The sequence below is a fragment of the Mobula hypostoma genome, chromosome 19 (genome assembly GCF_963921235.1).
Source record: "Mobula hypostoma chromosome 19, sMobHyp1.1, whole genome shotgun sequence".
Taxonomy (NCBI): Eukaryota; Metazoa; Chordata; class Chondrichthyes; order Myliobatiformes; family Myliobatidae; genus Mobula; species Mobula hypostoma.
This window is the reverse complement of record NC_086115.1, coordinates 27,856,161-27,874,798: the sequence shown is the minus strand read 5'-3', so window position 1 is coordinate 27,874,798 and position 18,638 is coordinate 27,856,161. Positions and strand designations below refer to the sequence as shown.

At 41.7% G+C, this 18,638-nt stretch overlaps 1 protein-coding gene across 2 annotated transcripts in view; it reads left to right on the top strand.

Moving 5' to 3' along the window:
- tfam (transcription factor A, mitochondrial) overlaps positions 1-18,638 on the top strand; it is a 50,544-nt gene that overhangs the window by 2,489 nt on the left and 29,417 nt on the right. Inside the window, exons 2-3 of one of the 2 annotated variants that reach the window (XM_063071591.1) lie at positions 10,181-10,216; positions 11,118-11,251. In XM_063071591.1, the coding sequence (XP_062927661.1) occupies positions 10,181-10,216; positions 11,118-11,251 (170 nt within the window). The remainder of the gene's footprint in view (positions 1-10,180; positions 10,217-11,117; positions 11,252-18,638) is intronic. The other variant, XM_063071592.1, reaches the window with a different exon arrangement.

Below are 18,638 nucleotides of genomic sequence, written 5' to 3'. Positions count from 1 at the left end.
TAAAATAAATAAATAATGCTGAGAGCATGAATTATGGATTCCTTGAAAGCGAGTGCATTGATTGTATTCAGCAGACAGTACAATGTTGAGGAGAGTGAAGTTATCCATGCTGGTTCAGGAGCCTGATGGTTAAAGGTCAATAACTTCCTGAACCTGGAGGTGTGGGACCCAGGGCTCCTGTACCTCCTTCCCAATGGCAGCAGCCAGAAGAGAGCATGGCCTTGATGGTGGGGGGGGGGGTCTTTGATGCTGCTTTCTTACGGCAGCACTCCTTAGATATGCTCAATGGTAGGATGGCTTTTTCCATCATGGACTGGGCTGTCGTCTTCTCCCCCCCCCCCCCCACCATTCCCCATCCCCTTTTCCTTTTCTCACCTCATCTCCTTGCCTGTCCATCACCTCCCTATAGTGCTACTCCACCTTTTTCTTTCTTCTATGGCTTCTGTCCTCTCCTGTTGGATTCCCCCTTCTCCACCCTGTATCTCTTTCACCAATCTACTTCCCACCTCGTTATTTCACCCTCCCCTTCCCAGTTTCACCTATCACCATGTGTTTCTCCCTTCCCTCCTCCCACCTTCTAAATCTACTCACATTTTTTTCTCCAGTCTTGCTGAAGGGTCTCAGCCCAAAACATTGACTGCATTCTTTTCCACAGATGCTGCCTGGTCTGCTGAATTCCTCCAGCATTTTGTGTGTGTTGCTTGAATTTCCAGCATCTGCAGATTTTCTTTTGTTTGTCACTGGTCCGCTACATTTTGTAGGCTTCTCTTCAGCATTTGTATTGCCATACCAGGCTGTGATGCAACCAGCCAGGGTACTCTCCATTCTGCATCTATAGAAGTTTGTCAGAGTGTTAGATGACTGCCAAATATGTGCAAATCTCTAAGAAAGTGGAGGGCCTACTGTATCTTTTTTGTTATGGCATTTGTTTTTCGATCAAGTTTCCATCTTGATTTTCTAAACTCCGGTAGATATCCCCCAACCCTTCCTCATATGATAACCTGCCCATTCCAGGTATCCATTTCTGAACGCTTCCAATGTACTTGCATCCTACTGTGTGTAAGATGACCAGTGTTCTACATAGTATTCCTTGTGGGAACTCACCAATGCCTAATATAACTGGCATTGAATCTCTTGTAATCAAGTCCCCTTTCAATAAACAATAGAATTTTGTTATTTTTTTCCTGTATGCTAGTCTTGCAGTTCATGCATCAGAAGCCCCAGATACCTTTTGGATTTTATTATTTTCTTGCCTAAACAGACAATTCTACCTTTTTCCACATTGTACTCCATTTGCCAGATCTTTGTGTGTTCATTTGACCTTCTTCACAATTTACTTTTGTCCCTAACTTTGTTATCATCAAACTATTCCTGTGGAACACCTTTGGTCACTGACCTCCAGGCAGAACACACTCCATCTACTAGCATGCTTACTTCTGTAGGCAGGCCAATGCTGTATCCATACAGGCAAGATTCCCTATATCCAATTTCTCCTGAGTTTTGGAATGAGTTTACCATGGGGAACTTTGTTAAACACCTTACTAAAATCCACAGCTCGGTTTGTTTTGTCACTTTCTCAAGTAATTCAGTCAGGCTCATGAGCCATGATTTGCCCATCACAATACCTATGTTTCTCCAAATGCTTGTAAATCATAAGAACCCACTCCAATAATTTGTCCACCAATGGTGTAAAACTCACTGGTCTATAAATGAATTACATCTGTCACTCTCCAGTCTTCTGGTACTACCCTGTATCCGGTGAGGATGCAAAGCTCATTGCCTAAGATGCAGCAATCTCTTCCCTCACTTGCTGTAGTAACCTGGCGTATATCCCAACTGGACCTGGGAGCTTATCTATCCAAATGCTTTTCAAAAGTTCCAGCAGATCCTTTTTCTTAATTTCAACATGTTCCAGCATATCAGCTTGTTCTATGTTGTCCTCAGATTCATCAAGGTCTCTCTCACTGGTAAATACTGAAGCAAAGTGTTCATTAAGGATCTCCCCTATCTCCTCCGACTCCAGGCACGTTTTTCCTCTTTCACCCCTGATCAGTCCTATCCTCAAGCCATTCTCTTGTTCTTTATGTACACGTAGAACTCTGGGGTTTTCTTTAATCTTACTCACCTAGGCCTTCTCATGTCCCCTTCTAGATCTCCTAAGTGCCTTTTTAAGCTCCTTTCTGGCTACCTTTACTCATGGAGCTCTGTCTGATCCTTGCTTCCTAAACCTCAAGTATGCTTTCATTCTCTTGTCAACCATTGTTTTTGTTGCATTGTGGATTTGTCCTTTGAATATTTTTGTAACTTTTAACCTCATTTACTGATTTACTTTTACTCTCAATTCCATTTAGTTGCAATTTAATCATTTCCCTTACTAATACCTTTGTTTATAGCCAGTTCTCTGCTTAATATTTGTGAATTTACTCCCAGGAGAAAACCACTTTTTATAAGGAAGGAGGCCCTTGGAAGTAATCTATTAAAATAGATTCAAACTGTGTGGTGCTGAGATACAGCAAGAGGCAGAGAGTATGATGGGAATTTTCTAAAGATCTACCAACAGGTGAAGCCACCCCAACCTCCCCATGTTAAAGTGGGTTATGAAAGTTCAACATAGAATAATGTAGAATATTATAGCACTGGCCAGGCTATTCAACCCACAATGTTGTGCCAGTTTTGATGTTGAGTTACACTAAATGTGCTCCACCTGTTGATCATCCATATCCCTCCATTCCTTTTACATCATATGCCTACCTAAAATCCTCTTAAATGCGACCAAACTGGTACCTTCTACTACTAACCATGGTATCCCATTCCAGGCACCTAAGACTGCATTTTTGTGCATTTCTACCCTGGGGAACAGTCTACCATATCTCTGTCTCTCAGGTCTCCCCTCAGCCTCTGATTTTGTGAGGAGAGCCATGCAAGTTCGTTCAACCTGTCATTATAGTTCATGCTCTCCGATCCAGACAGCTTCTTGGTCAACCTCTTCTGAACCCTTTCCGCAGTCTCCTCATCCTTCCTATAATGGGGTAACCGGAACTGCACACAATACTCCCAAGAGTGGTCTGACTAAAGACTTGTATAATTACAGCATGACTTCCTTACTCTTACACTTAACACCGCCACCAATGAAGGTAAGCATTCCTTATGCCTTCTTTACCATCTTATCTCCTTGTGTAGCCACTTTCAAAAACCTATGAACCTGGACCCCAAGATCCCTCTCTACCTCAATGCCATTAAGGGGCCTATCATTAACTCTGTACTTTCCCCTTTCATTTGACCTCCCAAAGTGAAATGCCTCACACTTGCCTGGATTAAACTCCATCTGCCACTTCTCTGTCCATATCAACCTATCATGAGGGACCTTGTCAAATGCCTTATTAATGACCATGTAGATAATGTCTACTGTATTACTAAATCCCAGCAGTCTCCTCACTTGTTTCTTTCAATAATCTGGGATGAATGCCATTAGGCCTTGGAGACTTATCCACCATAAAACTTTTCTGGAGAGCCTCCTCCTTGATCTCAAAATGTCCCAGCATGTAAGAATGCCCCACGTTGTCTTTAATCCTCCTTGGAAATTACCAGCACATTTAGTACCTCTGCCACTTACTTGCCCTAACTCCAAACATAAATTCTCTCCTTTATCCTTGAGTGGACTTGCCCCCTCCATAGTTGTCCTCTTCTAATTACTGTAGCCTAGTGGTCGCCAACCCATCGATCGCGATCGACAGGTCGATCTTTGAGACTTTCCCAGTAGATCCCATATTTAAAAAATAAATAAATAAATACACAAATACTGTTGTAATGTGAGCATTATAAAAATAAGTAATACTGATTAGGATAATGGTAATATAGCAATACTTAAGCTACTGAAAGGTTTTTGTAAAGAGAGATTGTTTCCGGGTTGCGGGGTTTTAGTTCCATTCTTTCTGCCCAGTGCACGTGTGTAGCTCCCCCGCCGTGCACGGCGTTTTCAGCGCAGCTTGTGCTGCATCAAAGTGACCAATTAGATTAGATAAGAGTACAAAGTGTCACAAACATCAATATGCGGCAGTGGTCCCCAAGCTCCAGGCCGCAGACCGATACATTGCTGCGAAGAATGCAGCGGTAGTTGGGACACACCCAGCACATCTTTAAGAAGAAAGCTGAAATAAACCAGCTAATTAATTAGGTGGGCACATAAATGTTGGCCCAGATCAGAGGCGACGCAATCGGCAATCGCTCGTGATATCCTGATAGCATGGCGGAGGCTTCACGAAAGAAGGCAAAAACGTACAATTTCCATCCAGAATGGGAAGAGGAATTTCTATTTACCTTGGTGAAAGACAGGTGTGTATGTATGTTGTGCCACCAAACACAAGCACTGACTAAAAGAGGGAACCTGGAGCGGCACCACAACACCAACCACCAGAAATTTAAAGACATTTACCCCCCAAGAGCGCAATTCGTGCCTGGAATGTTGAGGAGCTGAAATCGGGGTTGAAGGCCCCGCAATCGTTTTTCACAAAACATGCTGCTCAAAATAAGGCTGCTATTGAAGCATCATTTCATGTAAGTCACCTTTTGGCTAAACACAAGAAGCTTTTTACGGATGGCGATTTTTTCAAGGAAGCAATGGCCTGTTTTTAATGACTTTTAAAAACAAAAACGGCATCGCAACCGCAATACATAATATACCGCTTGGCCCTGCAACAGTGACAAGGAGGGTAGAGTCACTGTCAGAGTTCGTGGATCGACGTCACTCTGTGAATATTTTTCACTTCAGTTTGATGAATCCCTGGATGTAATGCAAACAGCTCAGTTTGTTGTATTTGTCAGAATGGTTTTCCAGAATTTTACAACAAAGGAGGACTTCCTCACTCTTTTGCAATTAAAGGAGAGAACGAGAGGTGAGGATATTTACAATGAGTTTAAAAATTATGTCCGTGAAAATGACATCCCCATTCATAAACTGGTGGCAATTACTACTGATGGGGCCCCAGCAATGCATGGTGTGCGTGTTGGTTTTATAGCACTAAAAGTCAGTGCCTACTTCGGGTCAACTTATCTATGTGAAATTGCATGTTCACAGATGAAAATTATTAAATCCAAGTACAGGAGCTGTCTTACTGACAGACACCTCACAGACTGTCTCAAACTGGCTGGCTGTAGTTATGAGCCAAATTTCAGGGAACTGGCAGAAAGTATTCGGCACCAGTCATCACACTGAGTGCAACAGTCAATTTTAATTCATTTATTTTTGGTAATTTAATAAAATTAAATAATGAAACTTAGAATTAAAGGTGTGAAGTATTGTAGTATTCTTAAAGAAAGACAGCTATGGCCTGTTTGATATGCTAGTTACAGTGTTTTCTTGTTTGAATTAATGTGAAAGTTTGACTAAAGTATTTTGTGTAATTCAAATACAATTAGCCCAAATACAAGGCCTCAAATTGGAAGTACAATCTGAGCTGTTTTTTCTCTTAAACAATTTAGTAGGTAGATTTTGCCTTTCACTAAGGTCGAGGTAGGGAATCTTGGGCTTAAAAGGGTTGGTGACCACTACTGTAGCCCTTATGGGATTTAAAAATTACATGCCTAATATAAAATTCACCCATGGAATTAATGTTGAGGTAAATAATAACAAAATGTGAAGAAAACAATTTTTTATTTTTCCAACCACTATTTCTTACATGCATGGATAATGAGACATTTTTCTCTGCAAGGTTTGTTCATTTTGCTGTCTTGCAATTTCCACTCACCACCCCCCCCAACATTTTCTGTATTATTTACCCTATATGTCTGAAATAAGCAAATTTAAGTTCAAATTAGATTTTATTAACAACGTAGTATATGTCACCAAATACTACCCTGAGATTCATTTTCTTGCAGGCTTTCACAGTAGAATACAAATGTACTTTGGAATCAGTGATGAAACTACACGCGAACAAGGGCTGACAGATTATGCACATACAAAAAGAAACATAATAATGGTAAATACATTTAAAAAAAACTGAGAATATAGTTTTAGGGTCCTTGAAAGTGAGTCCATAGGTTGTGTTCAGTAATCAGTTCACTGCTGTGGTGAGTGAAGATGTCCATGCTGGTTCAGGAACCTAATGGTTGAAGAGTAATAACTGTTCCTGAACTTGATAGTATGGGACCTAAGGCTTCAGTACCTCTTGATAGTAGCAGTGAGAAGAGAGCATAGCTTGGATATTTGTGGATCCTTGGTGGATGTTGCTTTCTTGTGCTAGCTCTCTTTGTAGATATGTTTAGTGGTGGGGAGGGCTTTTCCTGTGATAGACTGGGCTGTATCCACCACCTTTTGTAGGCTTTTCTGTTCTTGGCATTGGTGTCTCCATACTAGGTCATGATGCAACCAGTCAGGATACTCACCACTGTGCATCTATAGAGGTTTGTCAAGAGTGGAGGATGACATGTAAAATCTGCTCAAATGTGTAAGAAAGTAGAGGTACTGCGATACTTTCTTTGAAATAGCATTGCATCCTTGTCGCAGCACAGATCCTCTGATATGATAATGCCAGGAATTTAATGTTTCTGACCCTCTCCACCACAGATCCCCACATGAGCACTGGCTCGTGAGCCCCCAGTTTATTCCTCCTGTAATCAATAATCAGCTCTTTGGTTTTTCTGATGTTGTGGCACCACTCAATAAGACTTTCGTTCTTTTCGTCAATACAGGCCCTTTGGCCCACAAAGCTGTGCCGAACATGCCTTTACTTGAGTAATTACCTAGTGTTACCCATAGCCCTTTATTTTTCTGAGCTCCATATACCTGTCCAGGAGTCTCTTAAAAGACCCTATCGTATCCACCTCCACCACCATCGCCGGCAGCCCATTCCACGCACTCACCACTCTGCGTTTTTAAAAAAAAAACCTACCCCTGATACCTTCTCTGTACCTACTTCCAAGCACCTTAAAAACTCTGCCCTCTCGTGCTAGGTATTTCAGCCCTGGGATAAAGCCTCTGACTATCCACATGATCAATGCCTCTTATACACCTCTATCAGGTCACCTGTCATCCTCCGTCGCTCCAAGAAAAAAAGGCTGAATTCACTCAACCTATTCTCATAAGGCATGCTCCCCAATCCTCTGTAAATCTCCTCTGTACCCTTTCTATAGTTTCCACATCCTTCCTATAGTGAGGCGACCAGAAGTGTGCGCAGTACTCCAAGTGGGGTCTGACTAGGGTCCTATATAGCTGTAACATTACCTCTCGGCTCCTGAACCCAATCCCATGATTGATGAAGGCCAATGCACCGTATGCTTTCTTAACTACGGAGTCAATCTGCACAGCAGCTTTGCGTGTCCTATGGACTCGGACCCCAAGATCTCTCTGATCCTCCACACTGCCAAGAGTCTTACCATTAATACTATATTCTGTCATATTTGACCTACCAAAATGAACCACCGCACACTTATCTGGGTTGAACTCCATCTGCCACTTCTCAGCCCATTTTTGCATCCTATCAATGTCCCGCTGTAACCTCTGACAGCCCTTCAAACTATCCGCAACACCTCCAACCTTTGTGTCATCAGCAAATTTACTAACCCAACCCTCCACTTCTTCATCCAGGTCATTTATAAAAATCACAAAGAGTAAGGGTCCCAGAACAGATCCCTGAGGCACACCACTGGTGACTGACCTCCATGCAGAATATGACCCGTCTACAACCACTCTTTGTCTTCTGTGAGCAAGCCAGTTCTGGATTCACAAAACAATTTCCCCTTTGATCCCATGCCTTCTTACTTTCTCAATAAGCCTTGCATGGGGTACCTTGTCAAGTGCCTTGCTGAAATCCATATACACTACATCTACTGCTCTACCTTCATCAATGTGTTTAGTCACATCCTCAAAAAATTCAGATAGGCTCATAAGACATGACCTGCCTTTCACGAAGTCATGCTGACTATTCCTAATCATATCAAGCCTCTCCAAATGTTCCTATATCCTGCCTCTCAGGATCTTTTACATCAATTTACCAACCTCTGAAGTAAGACTGACTGGTCTATAATTTCCTGGGCTATCTCTACTCCCTTTCTTGAATAATGCAACAACATTGGCAACCCTCCAATCCTTCAGAACCTCTCCCATCCCCATTGATGATGCAAAGGTCATCGCCAGAGGCTCAGCAAACTCTTCCTTCGCCTCCCACAGTAGCCTGGGGTACCTCTTGTCTGGTCCTGGTGACTTATACCAGGGGTCCCCAACCTCTTTTGCACTACAGACCGGTTTAATATTGACAATATTCGTGTGGACCGGCTGATGTGGGGGGGGGGCGGGGTGGAGTTGGGTTGCCAATGGCCAAGAGCAGCAGTCAGATACGTTGTGTTTACCCGGAGAAAGACTACAATGACCATGAAGTATGCGTGTACCTGCCGATTTTTTTTCCTGCAAATCGTTTTTGGCGATTCTGTTCGGGGGGGGGTGTTAATCATGACCGGAATACCGGTGATAAGTGGCTAATACACTCAATTTCGTTTCTAAAAGGGTTTATCTAACAAATTTAATATTAAACACAGCGCATATTTTCCTTGCATGAATATAGTGATAAGTCAGTTATCAGGGGAGGATGGGGAGCTTGAAGTAAGTGTTGAACGAACTTCCAGTAGAAGTGGCAGAAGCAGGTTCGGTTTTATCATTTAAAGAAAAATTGGATAGCTATAGGGACAGGAAAGGAATGGAGGGTTGTGGGCTGAGTGCAAGTTGGTGGGACTAGGTGAGAGTAGCGTTTGGCATGGACTAGAACGGCAGAGATGGCCTGTTTCCGAGCTGTAATTGTTATATGGTTATATAAGTCAATAGCATCATAACATTTTAAGTAACATTTGGATATTAAACACACAGCACATATTTTCCCCGTATGAACATATTAAATCATTGCAACACACCAATATCGCTGAATCAGTGGGAGCTCTGGGCTTGTTTCCCTGCAACAACACGGTCCCATCAAGGGGTGATGGGAGACAGCGATACTCGAAGGGGGTTCCTTATGTCCAGTCTATTCTGCAATTTAGTTTTCGTTGCATTCATTGCAGAAAGCTCCGTTTCGCAGCGATATGATGTTGGAAATGGAAGCAACGTTTTCAGTGCTTTCATGGCTATCTCAGGATATTTAGCCTTGACTTTGATCCAGAATGCCAGCAGAGATATTATGTCAAACATACTTTTCAGCCCGCCGTCATTTGCAAGCTTAAGGAGTTAATCTCCTTCCCGCACTGACACGGATGATGCGCAGGTCATGACCTCGCATGCGTAATGGCTCAACAGAGCGTGACAGGGAATGAGAAAAGGTGCAGCTGACTCATATCGCCAAATCATATCGTTCCCTCGCGGCCCAGTAGCACATGCTTTGCGGCCGGTGGTTGGGGACCACTGACTTATACAACTTGATGCTTTCCAAAAGCTCCTGCACGTTCTCTTTCTTAATATCTACATTCTCAAGCTTTTCAGTCCGCTCTAAGTCATCCCTACAATCGCCAAGATCCTTTTCCGCATGTCCTGGGTGGTTGGTGTACTTAAAGGTAGATGATGCCTTTTCGAGGCACCAACTCAATTTTCTTGCCTCTTTGAGACATCAGTTTTTTTTCCTCATCCGATTGTCATCAGTAATGCTTTATTTTTATGTTCCATTTGCGTATCTGTACACTGAACCCTTTTTACACCAGATTAATGAATCAGCATGCTACTATTGGTAACCTTTAACTGTTCAAGAATATTTCCATAAAGAAAATACTTCCATGAGATTTATTAATTTCATTCTCATTTCTGTGATTTGAGGATTTGAGCTCTTCGTTAATTGTAAGATTTTAATGCGGTACATGGAAACGTTACATTATTGGTGCCATTCAGTATTCATTGCTTTCTTGGACAGGTGTGAAAATTCCTTTGCTTCTCTGCAGAGAGCAGGGATTTATCTCTGAAATAAATGAGTAACATTTATCCTTTGATCGATGAATCTGTAATTTCGCTGCAATTTTGGAATCTGTATTCACATAATCGCATGCTTTGTAATAATTGGCAGGGAAACATTTTGTAGCATCTTTCAGATATGTAGTGCTATATAAAAACAATTTTTGCATGTTTTAATACAACGTGCTTGTCAGATCTAAGGATTTTTACATGTATATACTTTGTGACCATTCCCATAAAAGAGTCTCTTCATGCTTGCAGGTTCAAATTTACTCCACTACCAAGGCACATTTTAAGGTAAAGACTATAACAATGAACAGGAGAGCTTAAATTTCTAGTTCCATTCGCTGCTTTAAAAATGGAAGAAGGAGAAGAAAGCCCTTAACTCTGAGTGGGGTCATCAGGACGCCATCATGACAGCGTTTTTTTGGCAAGCTTTCTTATGTTTTATGAGGCCGAGTTGCTAGCTTGATGCTCAACCCAGCACGGATGGAAAGCGTGCAAGGGGACCGACTGGATTTGAAGTCGGGAACCTTCGCTCCGAAGTCCGGCGCTGATGCCACTACGCCACCTGCTGGCTGCTTCACAAATACTCTCTCTTTAACTTTGAGCAATACTTCCTCTTCATTAGATTTTTTTTTAAACTTGGCTTTATAAAACAATAATTCAGCCCAGAAGCAGTTCAGAGCAACTTATATTTATAGTCCATTGTAGACTGCATCATTAGAAGAAAAAAATAAATTGCTTGCAAACTCTACCATATTAATTTTTGCAATGAACTATGTTTACTGAACTGAAGGCAATCATAAGTGGATACAGAAGGATCCATCTGGCTAATCTGTTCCAAAGGTTTTATTTTGCAAAGCTTCATAAATTCCAAATCCATTTTGAGACTGGTTAACTAATCCTGAAATGTTTATCAGGGACTTTTGTCAAATTTTAATACCACAAATATGCACCCATCAGATCCAATGATTCATTTGAATCACTTTCAGTTTCATTGAGTTCAGCAGGCTATAACTTGCTCTTAAAATTCCAAATATATAGCCACTAAGTTCTTTTCTGAATGGTCTATCTTGTTGCAATGTCTAGTAAAGTTTCTTGTCAAGTAAGAAAATGCCGTTGTTTTCCTATTTTCTGTTCGATTGACGTTACCAGTGAATGTCGAGGGATAACATATTTTTTCTTTGTGAAACAGCTGCAACAACTTGTGCATAGCAATACGGAGATTATCATTGGATAAGCCCCCCATCATCCCTCCGAAACGGCCGCTCACTGCTTACCTGCGTTATGTGGTGGAGCAGCAGCCAATCCTGATAAACGAAAAACCAGGTAAAAAAAAAATGGAATCCATTTTCTAACACAGAATGCTGTACTCTTTGAAACATCTTATTTTTCTTCATGTTCTCAGTAAATCCTCTTACAAGTAGCTGTGGAAACCATGAGGACCCAACTGCATCTCAAAAAATATCCAGTAGCATTTGTGGAAAGATAAACAGTTAAAATTTGAGGTCGAATACTCCTCGTCAGAAAGGTCTTCAACATTAAGCATTAACTCTTTCTAATCATGCCTGATCTGCTCAGTATTTCACACATTTTGTTTTTATTTCTGATTTCTAGCATCTATAGTTCATGTCTTTATTTCTAATTGTATGTCTCCAGTTTTATTGTTTTGTTTTAAATATTATGTTATGGCCAGTATTTATCTCTACTGAAGAATATCTTGCAATAAAATGAGCAGAATTTCTGTTGAGTCAAATCATTGGTAGTCTAACAACCATCATGCTCTGGTGAGGCAAGGACACAGTGTCCCATAATTCAATAGGGTCCAGTGGCCTTCATTAGCACTGACAGCCTGCTGCACTCCAGAATGTGATGGGCAATGAAGTTCTGCCCAAGGCTGGCAAAGGTGTCGGTTAACATGATTAGTGACTAAATGAAGAGGAAGTGAGCTTTCTGGCCCTATATTTTCATGTGCATGGAATAAACTGGTGCTTCTGCAGGAAACATGCATACGTTCTGGGCTGGAGTCAATTTCTACTGGGTTAGAAACATGAGATTCTGCAGATGCTGGATGTTCAGACTAACACACGATGTGATGGAGGAACTCATCAGATCAGGCAGCATCTATAAAGAGGAATAAACAGCAAACGTTTCAGGCTGAAAATCTTCAGGGTTTGTGATCGGATCCTGATGCATGGTTTCGGTCTGAAACATTGGTTTATTCCTCTTCATAGATGCTGCCTGATCTGAGTTTTTTCTATAGGGTTTTTATCTCCTTGTACATGCTGGACATTTCGGTGTGAAATAAGACTATAAGACATACTGTAGGAGCAGAATTAGGCCATTCAACCCATCAAATTTATGCCACCTTTCTATCATGGCTGATTTATTATCCCTTGAAACCCCATTCTCCTCCCTTCTCCCCACAATCTTTGACACCCTTACTATTCAAAAACCTATCAACCCCCACATTATGTATCCAATGACTTGTCATCCACAGTCATCTGTGAAATGAATTCCACAGATTCATTACCCACGGGCTCGATAAGTTCCTCCTCATCTCTGTTCCAAAGGGATGTCCTCCTATTCTGAGGCCTTGCCCTCGGGTACTAAACTCCCCTCATATGGGAAACATCCTTACCACATCCACTCTATCTAGACCAGGGGTTCCCAACCTTTTTTATGCCATAGATCCTGAATATTAATCAAGGGATCCATGGATCTCAGGTTGGGAGCCACTGATCTAGATCTTTAAATATTCTGTACAATATTCTCAATAAAATCCTGCACGAGGGCTCCCAAGTCCCTTTGTACCTCCAAAGTCCCTTTGTAAAATGGTCTATGCCTTTATTTGTTCTATCAAAGTGCCTGATCATACACTTCCCTGCACCATATACTATCTATTATTTCTCCTAATCTATCAGTCTTTTCAGAATCCCTGCTTCCTCAACACTACTTGCCCCTCCACCTTTCTTTATATCGTCCATACCCTCAGACACAAAGCCATCAATTTAGTCATCCAAGACATTGATGTATAATGTGAAAAGAAATGGTCCCAACACCAACTCCTGCAGAGCATCACAAGTTACTGGTAGCCAAGTAGAAAAGGTCTCCTTTATTCCCACTCTTTGCCTTTTGCCAGTCAGCCAATCATCTATCAATGCTAGTGTATTTCCTGTAATATCGTGCTCTTGTTGGGCTGCTTCACATGTGGCAATTGTCAATGGTCCTTTGAAAATCCAAGCAAACGTCCCCTGACTTTCCTTTGTCTATTCTACCTGTTACTTCCTTAAAAAATTCCAATAGATTTCAGGCAAGATATCCCTTAAGGAACCCATGCTGACTTTGGCCTTTTTTTATCATGTGCTTCCAAGTATACTGAAACCTCATCCTTAATAATGGACTTCAACAATTTCCCAGCTACTGAGGTCGGGCTAACTGGCCTATAATTTCCTGTCTTTGCTTCCCTCCCTTCTTGAAGAGTGGAGTTGCATTTGCACTTTTCCAGTCCTCTGGGACCATTCCAGAATCTTGAAAGATAACTACTAATGCCACCACAATCCCTTCAGCTTCCTCCTTCAGAACCCTGGGGTGCAGCCATCTGATCCAGGTGGCTTTTCTACCTTAAGACCTTTCAGCTTCCCAAGCACCTTTTCCTTAGTAATAGCAACATGACTCCCTTCTGCCCCCTTGAATTTCTGGCATTCTCCTGGTGTCTTCCACAGTGAAGACTGACACAAAATTCTAAATAAGTTTGTCCGCTATTTCTTTGTCCTCCATTACTACCTCTCCAAAATAATTTTCTGGAGGTCGGATATGTACTCTTGCCTCTCTTTTACTCTTTATCTATCAGAAAACACTTTTAATCACCTCTTTTATGTTATTAACAAGGTTACTTTCATATTTAATCTTTTACCTCCTTACGGCTTTTTAGTTGCCTTCTGTTGGTTTTTTTAAATCTTCCCAATCCTCCAACTACACTCTAATTTTTGCTATATTACATACCCTCTTTTGCTTTATGCTGTCTTTAACTTCCCTTGTCATCCACAGTTGCTTCAACCTCCCTGTAGAATAATGTATCTGTCCTGCACCTTCTGAATTGTTCCCAGAAATTAACTATTGTTGTTCTGCTGTCATCCCTGCTTAATTCCCCCTCTAATCAATCTGGCCAGCTAATTTCTCAGTTCTCTGTTGTTCCCTTTACTCCACTGTAATACTGATACGTGTATCTGATTTTAGCTGCTTCCTCTCAAACTGTAGGGTGAATTCTATCATATTATGACAACTGCCTCCCAAGGGTTCCTTTATATTAAGCTCCCTAATCAAATCTCATCCATTTCACAAATAGATGACATTATATTGCAACAGGGTACATTTCATAAGGATTTTTTTTTCTTTAAGCTGTAATGGTTGCTATAGACATGCATCTTTATAATCATTCAGTTTGCTTCTGGTATTGATATTACCTTGATTTCCTCATGGATGCAATGCCACCTAGACTTCGAATAAAACAAGTCCAATTTGAATTGTACATCCTCTTCTGAGATTGATTATAGAAAGATTGGCATGGGATAAAATAAAGTTTTCTTTTGCTTTTGTTCAGGCAAAATTTGAAAGGAGCACCATGTTACCTGATAATTTCCCTACTGAGTGCACTGTGATAAGTTGTCTGACTGACTGTAAGTTACATTTTCTGAGTGGGTGAGGCCAGGAATGGAAAGACTGTACTGTTCTATCACATGGCAAAGGTGCTAGAGGGAGGGCTTCAGATTTTTAGATCAGTGGGCCCTTAGAAAGTGGAACCTGCACAGAAGGGATGGCTTGCTCCTGAACTGGAGGTGGACTAATATCCTAGCGGATAAGTTTGCTAGTGCTGCATTGGGGGGAAAGGGGGGGTTACACTAGAGTTGCAGGGGGATGGGAACCAGAGCACCAGAACAGATATGGAGTGGTTGTGGGGAAAGATGTTGTTAAGCCTTCATAGAAGGTCAGGAATCAAAAGGTTGAATTTGGTGGAACTTGGGACTAAATGTTATGAACTGCATAAATTTCAATGCAAAGAGCATTGTAGGGAAGGTGGATGAGCTTAGGGCATGGATCAACAGTTAGGATTATGACATTAGTGAGGCTTGTTGATGAGGGGCAGGGCTGGCAACTTAGTATACCAGGGTTTCATTTTTTTTTAAGAAGTGATAGAGCAGGAAAGATTAAAGGGGGAAGGGTGGCATTATTAGTCATGGAAAATGTCACAGTAACAATTAGTCAAAACAGACTGGAGTACTTGAATAGTGAGGCCTTATGGGTAGAATTGAGGAATAGAAAGGTATGAACACATTAGTGGGATTATATTGTAGACCACCCAACAGTCTGTGGGATTTAGGAGAGCAGATTTGTAGAAGTCTCAGTCTTTTGCAAGAAACAAGGTTGTGATGGTAGGTGATTTTAACTTTACACTTTTTGACTGGGACTCCCATACTATAAAAGGTCTGGATAGGAAGGGGTTTGTCAAATGTGATCAGGAAAGTTTCCTTAATCAGTACATAGAAGTCCCAACTAGAGAGAGTGCGATACTTGAGGTGCTATTAGGGAATAAGATAGGGCAGGTGACAGAAGTTTGTGTAGGGGAACACTTTGCATCTAGTAATCATAATGCCATTAGTTTCAAGGTAATTATGGAAAAGGATAGATCTGCTCCTTTGGTTGAAGTTCTAAATTGGAGAGAGGCCAATTTTTATTGTACCAGAACAGATCTGGCAAATGTGGATTGGGATATGTAGTTTTTTTGGCAAAGGTGTACTTGTTAAATGAGAGGCCTTCAAAAGTGAAATTTTGAGAGTACAGTGTTTGTATGTTCCTGTCAATAAATGGCAAGGATAACAGGTTTAGGTTCAGTCCTGACGAAAGGTCTCGGCCTGAAACATCGACTGTACCTCTTCCTAGAGATGCTGCCTGGCCTGCTGCGTTCACCAGCAACTTTTGATGTGTGTTGCTTGAATTTCCAGCATCTGCAGAATTCCTGTTGGTTAGGTTTAGGGAACCTTGGTTTTCGAGAGAGATTGATGCCCTGGTTAAGGGAAAGGCAGGTTTGTATAGCAGGTATAGGCAGGCAGGAACAAATGAGGTATTTGAATATAAGAAATGCAAGAGAATGCTTAAGAAGAAAATCGTTTGTCTGTTATGTGGGCATGTCGTATGTTGTCGGTGATCATAGTCTTTTCACGACCATGATTCTTCTTGGAAATATTTTTAAAACGGAGAGGTTTGCCATTGCCTCCGGGCACTGTTTACAAGATGGGTGACCCCGGCCATTATCGATACTCTTCAGAGATTGTATGCCTGGCATCAGTGCACAACCAGGACTTGTGTTATGCATCAGTTTCTCATACAAGCATCCACTGCCTGCTCCCGTGGCTTCATGTGACCCTGATCAGGGGGCTAAGCAAGCACTACATCTTGCCGAGGGTGACCCGCAGGCTAGTGGAGGGAGGGAGGGAGCACCTTACACCTCCTTTGGTGGAAATGTATCTCAACCCCCCTCCCCCCACAAGTAGGAAATCAGGAAGTATAAAAGATGAGGTTGCTCTAACAGACAAGGTGAAGGGAAATCCTGAGGCTTCCACAAGATTGGTCCTCTGGAAGAACAGTAGTAATCTATGCATGGAGCTGAAAGACATAGGGGAGATCTTAAATGGATTTTTGGCATCTGTATTTACTTGGGAGATGGACAGATTTTAGCATTGTGGTTAGCGCAGCGCTATTGCAGCTCAAGGCTTCGGAGTTCAGAGTTCAATCCCTGTGTCCTCTGTAAAGAGTCTCTGTATGTCCGCCCCATGGAATCTTCTGGTGTCCTCCCACCGTCCAAATACATGCAGAGTAGGTTAATTTGTCGTTGTAAATTGTCTAGTGATTAGGTGAGGGTAAAATCAGGGTTGTCGGTGGTTGCTGGGTGGTGTGGCTCAAAGGTTCTGAAGTGCCTATTCTGCACCATGTCTCTAAGTAACTGTATAAATAAATGAAAGTGAGACAAAGCAGCAGCGAGGTCATAGACCCTCCACAGATTACAGAAGAGGAGGTGTTTGTTGTCTTAATGCAAATTAGACTGAATTAACCTCAGGCCCCAATAAGGCTTCCTTCCCCTCGACTTTACGGGAGGCGAGTGCAGAAATTACAGGGGCTCTAGCAGAGATATTTAAAACGTTCTTAGCCATGGGTGAGGTGCTGGAGGTCTGGAGGATAGCTGATGTTGTTCTGTTGTTTAACAAAGGCTCTAAGAATAAACCAGTAAATTGTAGGCTGGTGAGCCTGACATCAGTAGTGGGAAAGTTATTGGAAGGTATTCTGAGGGACCAGATTTAAAAGTACTTTAAAAGATATGGACTGATTAAGGATAATCAACATGGCTTCAAGTGTGGTAGGTCATGTATAACCAATCTTAATATTTTTTTAAAGAAGGTACCAGGGAAATTGATAAAGGCAAGGCATTGGTTGTTGGCTACATGGACTTTAGTAAAGCATTTGACAAGATCAAATGCTTTACTAAAGTCCATGTAGACAGCAAAAAGGTTCAATTGCTTGGCATTCAAGCTGAGGCAGTAAATTAGATTAGACATTGGCTTCGCGGAAGAAGCCAGAGTAATATATGGTTACCTCTCTGATTTGAAGCCTGTGATTAGTGGTGTGAGGCAGGGATCAGTGATGGGTCTGTTGTTGTTTGTCATCTATATCAATGATCTGGATGATAATTGTAGCTGTCTGGATGATAATTGTAGCTGACTGGATCAGCAAATTTACAGATGACACAGATTGGGGGTATGGTGGACGGCGAGGAAGACTCTTAAAGCTTGCAGTGGTTTTCTCAGCTGGCTGGAAAAATGGGCTGAAAAATGGCACATGGAATTTAATGCAGGGAAGTGCGAGGTGTCCTGCTTTGGGAAGACCAACTAGGGTAGGTCTTGCATGGTGAGCAGGGTAGGTCTTGCATGGTGAGCAGTAGGGCACAGAGGGATCTCGGAATACAGGTGCATAATGCCTTGAAAGTGGTGTCACAGGTAGAGAGGGTCATAAAGAAAGCTTCAGCACATTAACCTTCATAAATAAATGTATTGTGTATAGGAGTTGGGATGTTATGTTGAAATTGTATAAGAAATTGGTGAGGCCTAATTTGGAATATTGTGTACAGTTTTGGTCACGTACCTGCAGGAAAGATGTAAATAAGATTGAAAGAGTGCTGAGAATATTTATAAGCATGTTACCATGACTAGAGGACCTGAGTTAAGTGGTGAAAGGTTATAGGGAAAGGTTGACTACGTTAGTACTTTATAGAAAGTAGAAGATTAAATGGTGATTTAATAGGAGTATAAAAAATTGAGGGGATATAGGTACAATAAATGCAAGCAGGCTTTTTTCACTGAGGTAGGGTGAGACTATAACTAGAAGTTATGGGTTAAGGGTGAAAGATGAAATGTTTAAGGGGAACATGAGGGGCGGCTTCACTCGGTGGTGGGAGTGTGGAAAAAGCTACTAGCTCAAGTGGTGGATGCAGGATCAATTTCAACATTAAGAAATTTGGATAGATACATGGGCGAGAGGAATGTGGAGGGCAGGTTGATGGGAGTAAGCAGATTAATGGTTCTGCATAGACAAGATGGGCCAAAAGGTGTAATATTTTATGACTATCTTCTAAACTTTTAGAACTTCAGATAAGAAATGTATGTAA